The sequence below is a fragment of the Sturnira hondurensis genome, unplaced genomic scaffold, assembly GCF_014824575.4.
Source record: "Sturnira hondurensis isolate 20B ecotype Veracruz unplaced genomic scaffold, ASM1482457v3 Scaffold0016184, whole genome shotgun sequence".
NCBI classification, from domain to species: Eukaryota; Metazoa; Chordata; class Mammalia; order Chiroptera; family Phyllostomidae; genus Sturnira; species Sturnira hondurensis.
This window is the reverse complement of record NW_028088815.1, coordinates 4,708,091-4,726,069: the sequence shown is the minus strand read 5'-3', so window position 1 is coordinate 4,726,069 and position 17,979 is coordinate 4,708,091. Positions and strand designations below refer to the sequence as shown.

The window sequence follows — 17,979 nt, the reverse complement described above, 5'->3', positions numbered from 1 at the left end:
ATAAATAAAATATGTTAAAAATAAAAATTAAAAAATAGAGAAGGAATGAGGGAGTGAGGGAGAGAGAGTGAGAGTGGGTGTGGGAGGGATATATATATATATATATATATATATATATATATATCAGGTTTCTAGGACCTGATCTCAGACTAAGGGCATTAAAAGCCTACTTTAGTCCCATTATGTGTCCAATAGACATGTGAATTAGCTTGGGAACTAACCATTATAAGGAAAGTTAGAATACAAAAGCCAAGACATCCATCAAAACGATAATTTATACAATTCTGAAGTACTTTGTGAGTGATGAATTTCTTTTACCTAGATCTTTTAGGAGTTCATAAAAGAACAAGTCCCATAAACTTCTCTCCCATTATAAGAACTGCAATGGAAGCTCCTTATGTAACTGCTGTCTAGTTTTTCTCCTAATTACGTGTATCCATTTTACTTTATTCCTGGCATCCTTTGCAGAGCTAAGAACCCATAGCCCATGCTGTCAGGAAGGGACTATTTTGCCCCTTAGTACATCATCCATAGCTCCTGAACTTATTTTATCAGCAAAAATTATGGTCTCCCCTAATCCTTTTAGTCCTGGAAAAAGAAGACTTCTGAACACCCCACCTGAGCTAAGAAAGGCCACTGGAGAATCAGAGGGCAACTCACATCAATTTCCACCTGCACAACTGCAGCTGCCACAAAAGCCATGGAAGCCAGGAACATTCCAACTGTCATCTTCTTCAAGGAGCTGATGGGACAAGCAAGAGAGTGATTCCCAATCAGTTTCAAACAAACAAGCTAATGATAAATTCCCCAAAGAAGCACTCCTCTCCTACCATCCCCCCAAAGAAAACTAACTTCCCTCCCAACATACATGAGATTGAGAGCATCTCTTCATCTGTTTTTCATCACCAAGACTAGGGATGCTAAATGTAATACAGCTTCTCATTTACATTCTTACATTTAATTTCTAGAAATTCTAATCCTGGTGATACTTTGAATTATAGTTAACATTTCTATTGTCTAAATTATGGGAGAAGAAGAAATTTTTCTTTACCTTTCTGGGTCTTTCTGCTGGTTTAATAATTAAATTGACATGTATCTCATGTCAATTTAACAAGAGATTAACAAGAGAAAGTAACCAAATTTAATTGCATACATATGTGTGGGAACCCCACATATATGAGAAGTTCAGAGACAGAAAGGGAAAATGAGGTATATGTGGCATCCTGAGTCAAGGAACGACGAAAGATGCCTTGGGGCTTCAGAGGGGAGAAGCACAGTTTGCAAGATGATAAGAGAAGCAGGTGTTCAGTAATTTAGATATTTACCCTGCCATATAGATAAGTCATAAAAAGTTATTTCTGGTAATGACTCATTATGGGAAAGACCCCAAATTTAAATTATTTAAGGGAGAGCTAAAAGTTTTCCATAAACCCATAGGGTCTGGATTGCTTTCAGGTCAAGACCCCCAATTTATATTCTTCTAGGTAGTGTAGGGAGGGTCAGAAGATTCTCCTGAGCCTGCAGGGTCTAGATTGCCTTCAGCTGAAAATACTCTGTGGGCCAAAGTGGTACACCCTGGGGAAGCCTGTTCTAACAATCTTCAATGTATATAAGAGAGCCTTAATTACAGGCTTTTACAGGCTGCTGTAAATAGCACTTTTATTTTAAGGACAAATTTTCAGAAACATCAGCACACAAAAATCTAATTCAAATGTATTTCTTTAAAAGCCCCATTACATAGGTGGTGTTGTGGGAAGGAAGAAAGACTTCTTTCCATGGAGGTCTGGAAGCTGAGGCAGTGCAGTCTAGTTGCAAAGCCCTAAGACTAATGGAGGTTCCCACCAACACCAACACTAAGGTCACCTACGTGAAGTTGAAGCCACATTTTGCAATCAGAGGATACACCACAGCATCTATGATGGGGACCATGATGATGATCAAGATGGCATTGACAGTCTGCAGGTAAAGTGGAGATGAACTGTTACCATTGTTTCAAAGGTGACTTTGATCTCCAAAAGCAATTTAAATACTTTCTCTTACCTGCATCTGATCCGGCTGAATTTCAATACTTCCCTAGAAATGGGGGTGGGGAGAGTCTTATTTAGTTGATCATCTAGTTTCCACAGATGATCAATTTGGGGGTTGAAAATGTCATAAAAGGAAAAGAGAAAGGGGACAAAGGGACTAAAACAAAGAAATAGTGACCAGGGGAGTTAAAATATCCTGATGGCTCACACTTACAATTTTCCCATTCATAGTTGTTGCTTGAAGTGTCCACCTTGAGCCCTTAAAAACAAACAAGGTTACTGCATCATTCGGAGCATGGGTTTTAAACATTTCACAAGTCAATCAATACTGAGTTTTTTCCAAATCAGAAAGGAGGTCTGAAATATCACAGAATTTACAATTTTTTTTCAACATCAAGTTCATCTCCCAGTTCCATTGTAATACTGGATGAAAAGAAACAACTTGCATTTCTGCTCTGCAAGTTAACATAACATATAGTACCCCCACCCCCACAAGGAATCTACAAAGTACTATTCTGAGATAGAGCTTTCCTCAGGAAAGACAGAAATGCCTTTCTGAGGATTGTTGGGAAGCAAGACATTACCTGTAAGATGAAAATAGCTTTAAACCTTGGGGATATTCTACATTCACTGGCATCATAGTGTAAAGAACATTATTATTGCTAAGAATCATTTTTGACAGGGTAGGCTGTCCTAGAATGTGATTCCAGGAAGAGACTGACAAATTTAAACCTGGGCAGTCTCATTACATTCAACCTATTTTATAGAAAAAGGTGACTCAGGACTGCATAAGTATATATGATCATTTCGATGGAGGACTAAAGATATGTGTCCATATAAACTATCAACTCCACTAGGAGAACATCATAGAAAGTCATGAAATATACCACTGTTTGTATTATTTTTCTTTTTATACATAGCTAATTTTTTATTGTATATTTTTCCATTACCATTAATTGTTTGAATTCTTCATATATGACAGTCTCTGGTTACTTTATATATGTTCTCCATTTTGATCCTCACAACTTTGCCATCTGTTATTACCCTTTCAGACAGGTTAAGAGATTAACCCAAGTCACACAGCTAAAAGGTGATGAATGTACTTCTAGTGCAAGTCCAAATCCAATAACAGCTTTGTATTCAACATGCAAGATCACCTCCCTGGTCTTTAAAATGCTGTTCTAAATTCCATCCTTACAAATAAGGAGAATAATGTGTACACTCAAATTTTTTCCAAGAGATGGTTTACCCTTATAATAATCCCTCCTACACAATAAAATTCTGCATATTTGTAATTTTTTTGAAATTCCATTTTCTAAAAGGAATAATATCTTAGTACTTTGATTAATAGGCATCATACATTGAATTTTCTAACCCTATGTTGAAAATTTCCTAGGCACACATCTTATAGCTGTGGGAAAAAGAGCAGGTAACATGGCAGTGATCAGGGTTCTAGTTCCCTGCTCTAATAAGAATGACTTTCCATCCCTGGATGATACTTCTAAACCAAGCATTCAATTTTACATAGGAAGATACCAAGTCCCTGTCAGTTTAAATATTCTGTGGATCCCATAAAAGGTAATACATCCATTTACCATGATGCATCAATAGAAAAACTCTTCTCAGTTTTTTGTTTAATGTTCTTTTTTTCCTCAGTTTTTCTTTTTTTTTAATTTTCTTTAGTCTCAGTTTTGATTTGAAAGAGTCTTGGACACTTTGATCAAATCTTTCCTCCTAAGGCTCCTTCACTTGACCACATCTAATTTATTCATTGTTTTGCAACAGAGATAAGGATGGAACCATCTAGAGTTGTTTTTTAAAAAAGAGATACAATGTGATTAAATTATCAAATACATGAATAAAAGAGAAACTGGAAAAGAACATTTTTAAGAGCTAGAAACTAACTATGGCTTGGTATGTGATAGTGATCAAAGGATGTTTGCTACATGAAGATATACAAAAACACAGTTTCACATTACCTGCTGATCAAACAAGGCCCAGAACATGGGGAGTGGAATATACAGGAACATCACCCTTGTAACCATCTTAATTTGAGAGATAAGCCGCTCCTATAGTTGGAGTGGGGGAGGGACAAATAAGAACCACCTTGTGTTACAGTTATCAGTTAATTTCAGTGTAGATATTTACATCTAGAGACAACTTGGGTGGTGGTTAACAGTTCTAAAAACCATTCCTCACGTTTCTTTGGAAAAGCAAAACTTCCTACTCTATTTAAAATATGAGTGAAAATGTCTGTTTAGGAGGTAAGTTACTCGAATTTATATTTCAATTCCACTAAAGGTAAATTCCACTACCATCTTTTAATTCTTCTATGTTCAAACTAGTTATGTGATCACAATTTCATATAATAATTGGCAGACTGTACCAAATGAAAATCTATGACAAGATAATGTTGTTTCCAGAAACCCTTCATTTCCTTGCACAACCAAAAGAAGGATAACAACCAGTCTGAAATCAATAAACAACCAGAAGTGCCAGAAAATCAAACTGCATGGAACTCCGACAACCATGGAATTAAAGAAACAATCAGAGAGAACAACCAGACCAGTAAGGTGGCGGAGGGAGAGAAACCTCAGTGAGGCAGAGGACAGTGGGGGTGAGGCTGGCTGCAGACTTTGTGGAAAGAGCTGACTTAAGGGGAAAATGAGACTCAGAGGTGGCTACGGACTACAGCAGTTGCAGAGGTGAAAGAAACTCCCAGTCTCACATGAAAGCTCTTTGAATAGTGGGCTAGAGAGAAGCAGGAGAGCTGCATTGTTCCCTCTCTGGCCTCTCCCTCACAGGCAGTGCGGCAGCACAGCAAGGAGGTTTGCCCTGCCTGGGTAAATACCTAAGGCTCTGCCCCCCCACCCCCACCCCCCACAATTTAACAGGGGCCCCGAACAAAGAAATAGGGCTAAAATGAAAGAAAAAAGCAAAACCCCAGAAAGAGAGCTAAGTGATGAGGAGACAGCCAACCTATCTGATGGAGAATTTAAAGCCCTGGTAATCAAAATTCTCACAGAACTGATTGAGCTTGGTCAAAAAATGAAAGAGCAAATGAAAGATACCCAAAATGAAATAAAGTAAAATATTCAGTGAACCAACAGTGAAGGGAAGGAAACCAGGACTCAAATCAATGATCTGGAACAAAAGAAAGAAATAAACAAACATCCAACCAGAACAGAATGAAGAAACAAGAATTCAAAAAACTGAAGAGAGTCTTACAAACCTCTGGGACAACCTGAAATGTTCCAATATCCAAATTATAGAGGTGCCAGAAGGAGAAGAACAGTGGCAAGAAATTGAAAACTTATTTGAACAAATAATGAAGGAAAACTTCCCCAATCTGGCAAAGAAAATAGACTTCTAGGAAGTCCAGGAAGCCCAGAGAGTCCCAAAGAATTTGGACCCAAGGAAGCACACACCAAGGTACATCATCATTAAGTTACCCAAGATTAAAGACAAAGAGAGAATCTTAAAAGCAGAAAGAAAAGGGACACAGCTACCTACAAAGGAGTTCCCATAAAGCTATCAGCTGATTTCTCAAAAGAAACCTTACAAGCAAGAAGGGACTGGAAAGAAGTATTCAAAGTCATGAAAGGCAAGAACCTACATCTGAGAATACTGTATCCAGCAAAGCTTTCATTTAGAATGGAAGGGCAGATAAAGTACTTCCCATATAAGGTCAACTTAAAGGAGTTCATCCTCACCGAGCCATTATTATATGAACTGTTAAAGGGACTTATCTAAAGAAAGGAAGATAAAAAAATATGAACAGTAAAATGACAACAAACTCACAACTATCAACAAATGAACCAAAAATAAATAAATCAATGAAAACAAAAACTAAGCAATTAGAACAGGAACAGAATCAGAGAAATGGACATCATATGAAGGGTTTTCAGGGGTGAGGGGGAGGGGAGGAATGGGGGGGAAAGGTACAGGGAAGAAGAAGCATAATTAGTGGCATTAAATAGATGGGGAGAGATCAAAAATGGTGTAGGAAGCAGAGAACTCAAAGAACTTACCTGTACAACCCATGCACATGAACTAAGAAGGGAATGCTGGAGGGTTGAGGGTACAGGGAGGATAAAGGGGGAAAATTGGGAAAATTATAATAGCATAATCAAGAAAATATACTTAAAAAGATAATATTGTTTCCAGATAAATTATATCCATTCTTAATCAAGTTCTTTTTAATATAAAAAATCACACTCCCAGAATCTTACTTAATGTGATATATAGGTTCTGAAGATACAGCTGGTAATCTTGTCCATGGAGCCTTAACAATATGAATTGCAATTATGGAGTTCACTTTCTAGAGGAAGGTCACTGGGACCACTGTACCAATAATGATCACTTACATCATACTTCTCTTTGGCCCAGTCTAGCCAGTGCTCCCTTTTAGGAAATTCCTTACTCCGGTGCCTAAACCTATTTTTGATGGCAAACTGAAAGAAGGAAGAAAAGTGGAATTTCAAAACAGGACTGATTACTTTACCAGGAAAACACATTTCAATTAAACTCCTTTTAATGGAAAACTTGTGAGAGAAGCAAAATAGAAAATTGTATACACTAATATATATATGACAATGCTAAAAGGCATGACATGCATTTATCTAATCTTTTACTAACTACGAGTGTGTAAGTTTAAGGTAAACAAAGTCATTCTGTTACTACTCTACGCTCTAGAGAGGAACATTGAATAGAAATAAAAGATGACATTTATGTTTTCTGGCAGCCATATTAAAAAGCAAAAAGGAAACAGGAAAAATTAATTTTAAATACATTTTCTTTAACCCAAGGAACACAAAACATGATCTTAATATGTAATTAATGTTTTAAAAATTCATAAGAAGTTTTACATTCTTTTTTAAAACCAAGCCTTTCAAATGCAGGGTATATTTTACCCTCACAGCACATTTTAATTTGAATGCTAAATTTTTATTAGAAATATTTGATCTGTATTTACATTTCATAAAATTTTTGTGAAAAACTAGATTTATATACCTATGTTGTTCCAAATATAATTTAAAGTTTTCCAATAACTGAACTAAGTATTCATTTTTAAAATCTAAAAGAACACATTATATAGAAATACATGTATAAGAAATTATATAATTTAAATTAATTGAAGTGAAATCCAATAAAAAACTCTGTTACTCTGTTGAACTTTTTGCATTTCAAATGCTTAATAGCTATATGTGGCTAATATTTACCATATTAGATAGTGGAGGTCTATAATAAATGGATCATAGCTACATAAAGGACAGTGAGAACCCACTACAAAGAAATGGATTCATAAAAAAATAAAGGTTATAGTTGAACATGTTTTAAAATATGGTAACACTGATTAGAAAAATACACTGAACACCCATCATAAAATTAGGAGTTTCTAAGATTCCTTGTTAATAAGAGGCCTTTAGGAAAAGCAAAACACATTTACATATGTAGCACCAAAAGAAAAAGATGGTGAGGTTTGTTGGGAACATGGATGTGACTAAAAGGTAGTAAATAATTCAAAGCTGTGGGCTGATTTTGGATGCTGGGCAGTACAGTTCTCATGACTCTAAAGAGCTTGAAGTTCTTCTTTTGGATTTTAACTAAGTTGTCAATTACTAGGGAAGTAAGAACTTGAAGAGACCTTGGTAAGATACCTTCCTAACTTGGAAAAAAGTCTGTGAAGGGAATTGCTGTTAGAGGAAAATACAAAAGGAAAAAAATAGCTGAAAGGAAAGATAATGTTTTTTATTTTGAGAGAACATGTTTATTTCATGAAGTAAAGTACACATGTATAATTTAATGCAATAAAGCCAGGCAAAGGGAAAGTAAGTGACCTAACATTGCCTTCAGGTTGCCTTCACATCCCCAAAGTTATCCATACATATTTTTTTACAAGTAAGTGACACATGTCCTCTGATTATATGATGTATACATATTCACTAAAAAAAAATGAGAGGAAAATAGGGGTAATTTGACTTCATTATATAAAGATTCCTACACTCAACATTTATTTCCTGACTTTAAATGTGCTCGTATGTACATACACTAGGAGGTGGAAGGTTTGGAAAGTTCTAGGTTGACTGAAAATGCCACTGAGAGAGAGCTACTGAGATACTTACACCAATGCACTTGACTATTTTCTTCATAATGTTACCCTGGGGCTGGAACTTCTTGTACATTCTACTGCCAAGGACAAATACAACTGTACAGAGCAAAAGAATATGTGTTAAGAGGGTATTGTCAGAACTACTTCAGACCTAGAAGATGTGCGTTTATTTCAGTTAAAACCTTGTTCCATATATACTACGATTATTCATAGAATGGGTTTACCTACCTACCTCCCAGTTTAGAAAATGCTTTTGATTCTAACAATTACAGGAGCTTCTGAGTAATGTTATATTTGGGTTCTCACATATAAACAATGAGGTCTACTACTATTTAATTCCCAGACTTGGGGCAACTCAAAGAAACTAAATATAACTATTTAGGAACAAATTCTGTTACTGTGTAAGGGGAGAAAAAAGGAATGAATGCTTTCACATAACAGATTAACATATTACTCTATACAGACTAAAACCAGCTTTATTTTTCCAATTGCAATGACAGGAGAAAGTTTCTTTTTATAATCTTCAGAAAAAAATAGGAACTAATGTCTTGAAATGTTTACTTATTCAAATGTGACAAAATTTATTCCGTCCGGAAACACAGCTCATGGTCTAGAAACACAGCTACAGTTTTACACAAAAAAAGCACTTACACAAGGAGGCAATTCTTCCATGAACCCTTGTAGAAAAGACATATTATAAAAAACAAAATACAACAAACTTAGGGAAAAAAGCATTTCTGGAAGAAACTCTGAAAACACAATCTCAGTTACCAGAATTTCTGATTATCCAATCCTGGAATTCAAAAACTTTAAAACATCAATGAATTGTCTGAATTAGATTTTTTCCCCTCAGTTAAGAGAGGGCTTGAGATTTTGAAAGGTACTAATTCTCAAGCATATCTCCAAATGGAAGAAAGGGGAGCTTACTCATGTTCTCACCCAATGCCAATTTTCCTCAACCCAGACATGGATGGTAGAGGTTAAGTATACATTTTTGCTAACTAATATTTTAATCTTTAAGCTTCCGATTAACTAATTCAAGCATAAGATTGCTGCAGATAGAAACTTCTAGAGTTGATGTTGACACATAGGATTTGACCTGTCTCAATTCTTCCATAAAAAGAAGCATAATCTTTGATGTAGGAAGGACTCATACATACTAAATGACTACTTATCTAATACCAACTTAATACAGTGTCCGGCCTAAAACAACATTTTTTGAAATCCTCTTTATCTCCATTTCCTTATCCAGAATTAGAGAAGAGAAGGCATATATGAGCCTTTTAGGGACTAGGGAAGTAGATAAACAATTAGGGAAGAAATTGGACATATATAAAAAGGAGAATGATGAACTCTTGCATAAGTGTATGGAAAAAGCTAAATTTCTACATGAGCAAAACATGTTAAAAAGGTGCATACTTTATACTATTAAGAATTGAAAACATCAGCAGAGAAAGTAACAGTGCTGACTTCTACCTCTTTGAGTGGGAATAACAGCTAAGAAGGTTTGAGACAGCAAACTGGGCTGTTTCCCTGTTGTACTACTGTTACAGGTTGAATTATGCCCCATGCCCTGCCCCAAATATGTTGAAGTCCTTATCCCCAGGACCTCAGAATGTGACAAGGTAAGATGAGTCATTATTGTGGCCCTACTCTACCATATGACTGGTAGCCCTATTAAAAGGGGACATTTGGATACACAGAGGGAAGGGCATTGGTAGATTGCCATTATGCTGTCACATGCCAGGGTGCTTCAAGAGGGAGAGAGGCCTGGAAGAGATTCTTCCTCAGGTCTTAAATGGGAACATGACCCTTCCAACACATTGATCTTGGACTTCCAGCCTCCAGAACTGTGAGACAAAAAATAAATTTCTGGTTGGTTAAGCCACTCAGTCTGTGGTATCTTGTTATGGTAGTCCTAGGAAATGAAGATCCCTACCATCTCTCACACTAGACTGTCCCATGTAGAAATCTCTTTATGCTTCTTAAAAAGCCAGTGCCAAGAACTCACGTGCAAATGAATGCATCTAAAATAAACATATATATTATGATAGAAATATTTTGAGATGATACCTTACAGAAATCTAGATTGTACTGGAGGTATTTAAACAACTGGACTAGGTTACCGTGTCTTCAATTTGTAGACGGTCACATGTTGACATGAAGAAAAGCTTTCAGCTATGGGTTCAACCAGTCTAGCCTATCCTATCATCTTCATCTTATACTATCAAGCCTAAAGTATCACTAGCCTAAACAGTATCACACCTTTAGATGTTCAACTCAGTTGATCCCTTTTCCTGTAAAACTTCTTTGACCTTATTCCCTCTGAAAAATGCCAAGGTTACTTTCTTTAAATTCCCAGAGCATGTTTAACATAGGATGGCAGTTCTTCATACTACTTATTATTATAATCTGTTACATGAACTTTTAAAAATTGGTCACAATAATTAATGTGAAGGCCTGATCCGATCATAGGATTATATTAATTCAACTCATTTCTACTTACTCAGAGAAACAGCCATGAGAGCAGCAGGAACCCCAAATGCCAATGGGTAACAAGCTTGCTTACTGTGAATCCCACATTCTTGAACTGGGGAGAAATTACAAGATAAAAGCTTATTATGGCATTGATAATGTTTATCTACTTCCCATGTTAAAAATCCCTAACTGGTTATTACATATTTGTGTTCACTTAATCTGCTAGGCTTATCTATTTGCCTTACTAACATAGCAGAGAAGTTGCTGAGTAGCTTCATTAGATCAGCTCACATGCAGCAGGCCAAAGACATAGAAATGCTGGCACCCCTGATCAGAGGTGGCCAAGCCTGGGAAGGGATTAACTGCTAGGAACAAAGAAAGAATTGACTTGGAACTTTTGAGATGATCCCTAACATACCATAATGATGTGCTTCCTCCTCTGTAACAAGATTGGTTTTTTTCTCTTTTTGCCTAACTACTTCAGCTACAGGAAGTATGAGGCCATTTCAGGATTTGGGCTCTCTGTAATTAAGTGGATGCTCATTGTCAGGTTTTCCCCTATTTCCCTGGATATTTTGATGGTCAGTATTGGGTCTAGCGGCTGTTGCTAGTTTTAGGCTTTCTCCTGTTTCTCAGAGGGTATGCCAGTTATGGTGCCAGAAACTTTCTCTCCCTTGTTTCGCTTATCTTTATTTGTGTGGTCCATTCAATTCCTTGTTCATGACCACCAAGAGCCTGGACCTCATATCCATCTGCATCAATCTGGCAACTGAGCAAAGGAGTTTTGTAGTAAAAAGAGCAGGAGATAGAGACTGGTCTAATCTCAGACCTTAAGTAGATATCTGATACTAGCTAAGCCAAAATCAATTCTTATGTCAAGTGGGTTTTCTTAGTGGGGGAGTTAAAAAATAACCAGAATACTCAGTAAATAAAATGAAAAGTGGCTTGGAAAATCATGGTTGCATGTTCCTGAATTCACACCAATTTGAAAACAATTAGATGACCCAGGGCAGAGGTCAACAAACTTTTCTGTGAAGAACAAGGAAGTGAATGTTTTAGTAAAAATATGGGCCATTTAGTCCTTGTCCCACTACTCAACCCTGCTTTTGTAGTAAAAGGAGCAACAGACAATACACAAATGGATAGTCTTTTCTACATTTCTGGATTTGGCCTGTGAGCCATAGTTTTGCTAACCCCTGAATGAGGAACAATTTTAACTCTGAAATCCTAGGATTGGTATGAAAATAATTAAGATTTTGGACGGGGCAACAGAGAATTCTGTAAATCTTTATAATGGAATGCTGTAACCTCCATGAATCTGATCTTAAAGGAGTTTTAACTTTGTCTTTGACTAGCTATTTCATAATTCTGTAGAGCGAAAAGTTAACTAGTAGAAAACTAATATTCACACAATGTTTCCTATTCATGGCAATACAAATAAATTCCCTCTCTGTAAAGAATATAAATAAATCCTTGTTAGTCAAATTCCTATTTCAATGGACTATTATCCAGTTCCCTCATTAATTAATAAGTTATGTAAAATATTTGTCACATGCTTATTTCATATTTGTGTGAGAGTCATGATTTTACCTTTAAAAAAGTTATCCTTTAAGACTCTAATTCAAACATGCATAGTAGATATTCTAGTAGGTGGGGAGGTGGTGGAGGTGAGGGAACATAAGAATAAAAACTACTAAATTTTTATAATACAAGTTGAAATGTGGTCTAAGTATATCTGGAGATGTCCAGACAGTAGTCTATGCAGATATCCAGAAATACTTACAAAATATTTTATTTCAAAATTAAAAATGTTTCGGTGTGCATATCATAATCTTGTTTTGGTCTAATTTGTCCCCAAATATTCCCTTCCATGTCAAAAATTCACAAACTCTAAATGGATCATTAGTAAGCATAAAAATCTGAGTGATTTTGCTAGTTGCTGTCTCATCTTTTTTCCTGGGCAGTTCTTTTTGAAATATGTAAGATAATAGAAAAGCAAAAAATAAGACCTTGCTGACAAAATTCTTCCTAACTCAATGAACATCACTGGGGAGCAAAATCTGAAGGCAAAATGTGTAGTTTCCACAGCCTCTCCTGTCTTATCTTTTACCATAAGTAAGGATTTTGCGTTAGTAATAACTTAGAAAAATTGACTGCTATGCTAAGGATGCCATAGATTATTCAGTAGTCAAATAAGATTGAAAAGGAGATAAAACTCAAAAGAAAAGAAGCACATATTCTGGATTTCAATGTGTACTCCAGTGTGTCTGGTAGCTGAAGTATAATTGGAGACTAAAGATACAAAACAGACAAAGCAAGGACTTAAACTTTTAATCTGACTTTCTCCCCACAATTAAAAAAAAGAAAAACAGTAGTCCCCTTCTGATATTTTTACCTCTGAGAATGGGAGTGATGATAGTAGAAAGCAAACTTCCAGCATTAACGGCGAAATAATATATGGAAAAAAATCGGTTTCTTTGTTTTTCCTATAATAAAAAGGATAAAGTTAAAGTATAATAACTTTGGCTGTATATCAACTGATCAAGTGTGGCTGGTGGCCTGACTTTACTTCTCAGATTTGGTCAGTATCTCACTTCAAGTCTACTTGAAAAGAATTGGAACTGGAGAGCATTATGGAAGAATTGGAACTGGAGAGCATTATGCTAAGTGAAATAAGCCAGGTGTTGAGGGGTAAATACCATATGATCTCACCTTTAAGTGGAATCTAATCAACAAAACAAACAAGCAAGCAAAATTTAATCAGGGACAACGAAATTAAGAACAATCTGACAGTAACCAGAGGGTAGGTGGGAAGGGATAATGGGGGGAAGGGCAGAAGTGAGGAGGGGAGAGGGTTTTCAGGAACAACTATAAAGGACACAGGGACAAAACCAAGGGGTGTTAAAAGCAGGATGGCTGGGGTGGGGGGGTGTGGTGGGGGGTAAATGCAGACAATTGTACTTGAACAATAATAAAATCATTTAAAAAAAAGAAAAAAGAATCTAGTGGAGAACAGACTTTGTGTCAGTAGGATTTGATTCCTGGAGGTTTATAATTCATTTATGTGGTTTCCATGAATGCGCATGCTCTTACCTGGCCCTCTTCAAACTGATCTCCACCAAATGCAGCCACACAGGGCTTGATTCCTCCAGTACCGAGAGCTATCAATGCCAGGCCAATCATAGACAATGCCCTAGAGAAAGAACAGCGTGGGAGTTATTGCTGAAATGTGAGATCATTATAAGCAGGAACCTCTTTTTTCCTAATTTCCCACTGAAGACCAGGTGCAGCAATAAACACAGAAAAGGGACACAATCTATATGAGAGGAAAATGCACAGATATGCAGTCTTGATGGGTGAATGGAATTTGATCTCTTGGACCTTTAAGCTTATACCATTATGTAATAATTTACTAGCTAGAAACTTTAAAGTAATAGCTTGCATACTGAATAAGAATTTTTGTAAAGAGTTCTTTTGCAGCCTTATCATTTTCAGTAAAAGAATAGATAAGTGAAATGTTTGAGCATTGTCTCTGGTATAATCTTAATAGACTCATAACAGTCATTAAAAACATTAGAAAACATGATTTAATTGCAAAGCAGAATATCAAGTTATTTAGTATGATATTGTTTACAAAAGGCTAAAAAAGTAGAGAAAAAGATTTATTATTCTAATCTTTTTTTAAAATTTAATTCTTGTTCAAGTACAGCTTTCTGTCTTATATTCCCAACCCTGCCCACCCCCCGCCCCATGCTCCCTGCCTCCCTCCCATTTCCACCCCCCATCCTTAGTTATTGTCCATGTGTCCTATATACTTGTTCATGCGAGTCCTTCTCCTTTTCCCCTGTGATTCTCTCCCCTCTCCCCTCTGGTCCCTGTCAGCCTGTTCCATATTTGAGTGTCTTTGGTCATATTTTGCTTGCTTGTTTGTTTTGTTGTTTAGATTACTGTTAATGGTGATATATGGTATTTGTCTTTCACTGCCTGGCATATTTATTATTATAATCTTTTATAATATTAAAATATTATTTACAATAATTACAAGGATAAGGGTTATTTTTATTTACTTTTGCATTTTCCAAGTTATCTATATGTGTTCTACTTTCTGAATTGAAAACAATCACTCAGAATTTACCAATCCTCATTTTGTAGTTCATTGAATTATAGCAGGTACTACAAATTTTAGATTTTATAATTTTTTCCATATCTTCTTGGTTGCTATGTTGCTTTAAAATGCTAAAAAATATTTAATGGAACAGATAAAGTCAAGAGAGATACAGCACATAAGAAAAAATTCTTTTTAAAAAATACATTATATTGATTATGCTATTACAGTTGCTTCATTTTCCCTCCTTCAATCCCCCCACCCCCACCCTGCACAGCACCTCTCATCCACATTCCCCTCTTTAGTTCGTGTCCATGTGTCATGCATATAAGTTCTTTGGCTTCCACTTTTCCCATACTATTCTTGCCCTTCCCCTGTCTATTTTCTACCTACTGTCTATGCTACTTATTCTCTGTACCTTTCCTCCCTCTCTCCCCCTCCCCTGTTGACAACCCTCCACATGATCTCCATTTTTGTGTTCTGTTCCTGTTCTAGTTGTTTGTTTAGTGTTTTTGTTTTAGGCGTGGTTGTTAAATGTGATTTTGCTGTCGTTCTACTGCACATGTTTTTTATCTTCTTTTTCTTAGATAAATCCCTTTAACATTTCATATAATAAGGGCTTGGTGATAATAAACTCCTTGAACTTGACCTTATCTGACAAGCACTTTATCTGTCCTTCCATTCTAAATGAAAGCTTTGCTGGATAGAGCAATCTTGGATGTAGGTCCTTGCATATCATGACTTGGAATACTTCTTGCCAGCCCTTTCTTGCCTGTAAGGTCTCTTTTGAGAAGTCAGCTGACAGTCTAATGGGAACTCCTTTGTAGGTGACTGGCCCCTTATCTCTGGCTGCTTCTAGAATTGTCTCCTTCATTTTAATCTTGGGTAATGTAATCATGATGTGCCTTGCTGTGTTCCTAGTTGGGTCCAAAATCTTTGGGACTCTCTGAGCTACCTGGACTTCCTGGAAGTCTATTTCCTTTGCCAAATTGGGAAGGTTCTCCTTTATTATTTGTTCAAATAACTTTTCTACTTGTTAACCTTCCTCTTCTCCTCCTGGTACCCCTATAATTTGGATGTTGAAACGTTTAAAGGTGTCCTGGATGTTCCTAAGCCTCTCCTCAATGTTTTGAATGCTTGTTTCTTCATTGTTTTCTGTTTGGTTGTTTCTTTCTTCCTTCTGCTCCACACTATTGATTTAAGTCCCAGTTTCCTTACCATCATTATTGATTCCCTGTACATTTTCCTTTATTTCATGTAGCCTTCATTTTTTCATCTAATTTGTGACCAAATTCAACCAATTCTGTGAGCATCCTGATTACCAGTGTTTTGAACTGTGTATCTGATAGGTTGGCTATCTCTTCATAACTTAGTTGTATTTTTGCTAGAGCTTTGATCTGTTCTTTCATTTGGGCCATTTTTTTTGTCTTGGCATGCCTGTTTCGTAGTAAGGGGCAGAGCTTTAGGTGTTCCCCAGGGCGGGGCAACCCAGTACCTGGGTTGTGACACTGTATATGGGGAAAGGGCTGGAGAGAGAACAATGGTGCTTGCTCTGCTCTCTGCTGGATTTCAGTCACTTCCCTCATTTCCCACAAGCAAATTGGGCCCTTCTGGTGCTTATTCCCAGGTGGGTGGTTTGTGTATATTCTAAAATCCTGTGGGTCTCTCCAACAAACTTTCCCATGAGGCTGAGAGTTTCTCCAGCTGCCGCCACAACCCCCACAGGTATTTTCAATCAGTGTTTTGAGGCTTTATTTCCCTGCTCCGGGGCCCTGGGTTGTGTGGTCCATCTAGCTCCCCCTTTGTTTCGCCTGGTTTATCTGTGCTCGAATGTGGGACTGCCTGGTCTGCCAGCCACTGCCTTGCCAGACAGCTACAGCCTTGTGCACCCCATTCCACAATCTGCTGTCTTGCTGGGTTCTCCAGCCACCACCTTGCTGTGAGTCCTCTCTTCCCTGGCTGCCAGACTCTCCCCCTGATACTGGTCTGGATGAATGTGTCTACTTTAATTCCTTGGGTGTTGGACTTCCATACAGTTCAATTTTCTGTCAGTTCTGGTTGTTTTTGTTTTTAAATTGTTGTTGTCCTTCTTTTGGTTGTGAGAGGAGGCACAGTGTATCTATCTATGTCTCCATCTTGTCCAGAAGTCCAAGAAGGAATCCTCTAAAAAATCATGTTCATCTTCCCAAATTAGCTGATCCAAGAACCTCTTTCATTGTTTGCTTCTTAATACAACTTGAGTGCTGTCACTCTAAGCATTTTTTTTATTCCAGAAAGAGAAGAAAGGAGCAAGAAAAAGAGAAACACCAATGTAAGAAACATCGATTAGTTGCCTCCTGTGTATGCCCTGACCAGAGATTAGACCTAGGAATTGAAACCACAATCTGTTGGTTTACAGAACAACACTTTAACCAACTGAGTCACACTGGCCAGGGTTGTCACTCTAAGTATTTCAGAATACAACAAAAACATGACTAGTTCAATATAATATATCATGCACTCTTGTGAGAATTGTTAGTATTAAATGTGTTAATATTCACTCCATGAAATAAAATAAGTAACTAAGCTTTCTTGAGTACTTCCCACTAGCCAGACAATGTTCCAGGTGCTCTATTTGGATTAACATACAACAGTCCTAGAGGAGATAGGTGCTATTATGAATAAGGAAACTTAGGCTCATAGGTTAGAAAGCTTGCTTAAGATCACACAAATAGTAAGGGGCACAGCCAGAATCTGAACCCACATAGCCAGACTCCAGAGTCCATGTTCCTAATATTGTAGATTAGAAGATTGAGGCACAGAGAAGATAAGTTGCCCCAGGTCTGGGAGTCAAATACTGGAAGCCTGAGCTGCCACTAATAGCCAATCCCCTGGACCAACATAGTTCCCTATGGGCACTGAGAGTATTGTGTCAAGGGACCTAGTGTAGACTGCAGTCTGACTGATGAACAAACCAGAAATACAGGGACTGAAGATATGAATTTGAATGTCAGTTATATTTTCCCAACAGATAAGGTGGTTTACTTAGAGATCAAGGAACTAAAGCACAGGAACAGGAAGCAAAATAAATCTTTGTAATGTGTCTACTAGACCAGACTGCTGTGAAGAGAAATTAATCTCACAGAGGAGCATTTGTCAATAGCAGTTTCCATCAAGGACTCAGAACGCAGGACTCAAACACATATTTATAAAACTGAAGTACTGAAAGCTCAGCAAAAATGTAATACAAGACAGAAAACCAAACATACAGAGTCTTA

At 36.9% G+C, this 17,979-nt stretch overlaps 1 protein-coding gene across 1 annotated transcript in view; it reads right to left on the bottom strand.

The window, feature by feature from the left end:
* The window catches only part of SLC15A1 (solute carrier family 15 member 1), a 66,500-nt gene that overhangs the window by 30,708 nt on the left and 17,813 nt on the right, over positions 1 to 17,979 (bottom strand). The window contains exons 6-15 of the mRNA XM_037065838.1: positions 13,711 to 13,810; positions 13,013 to 13,103; positions 10,646 to 10,729; positions 8,153 to 8,235; positions 6,395 to 6,481; positions 4,007 to 4,096; positions 2,242 to 2,286; positions 2,041 to 2,073; positions 1,868 to 1,956; positions 661 to 742 (exon numbers count right to left, since the gene is read on the bottom strand). Coding sequence (XP_036921733.1) covers positions 661 to 742; positions 1,868 to 1,956; positions 2,041 to 2,073; positions 2,242 to 2,286; positions 4,007 to 4,096; positions 6,395 to 6,481; positions 8,153 to 8,235; positions 10,646 to 10,729; positions 13,013 to 13,103; positions 13,711 to 13,810 — 784 coding nt within the window. The remainder of the gene's footprint in view (positions 1 to 660; positions 743 to 1,867; positions 1,957 to 2,040; positions 2,074 to 2,241; positions 2,287 to 4,006; positions 4,097 to 6,394; positions 6,482 to 8,152; positions 8,236 to 10,645; positions 10,730 to 13,012; positions 13,104 to 13,710; positions 13,811 to 17,979) is intronic.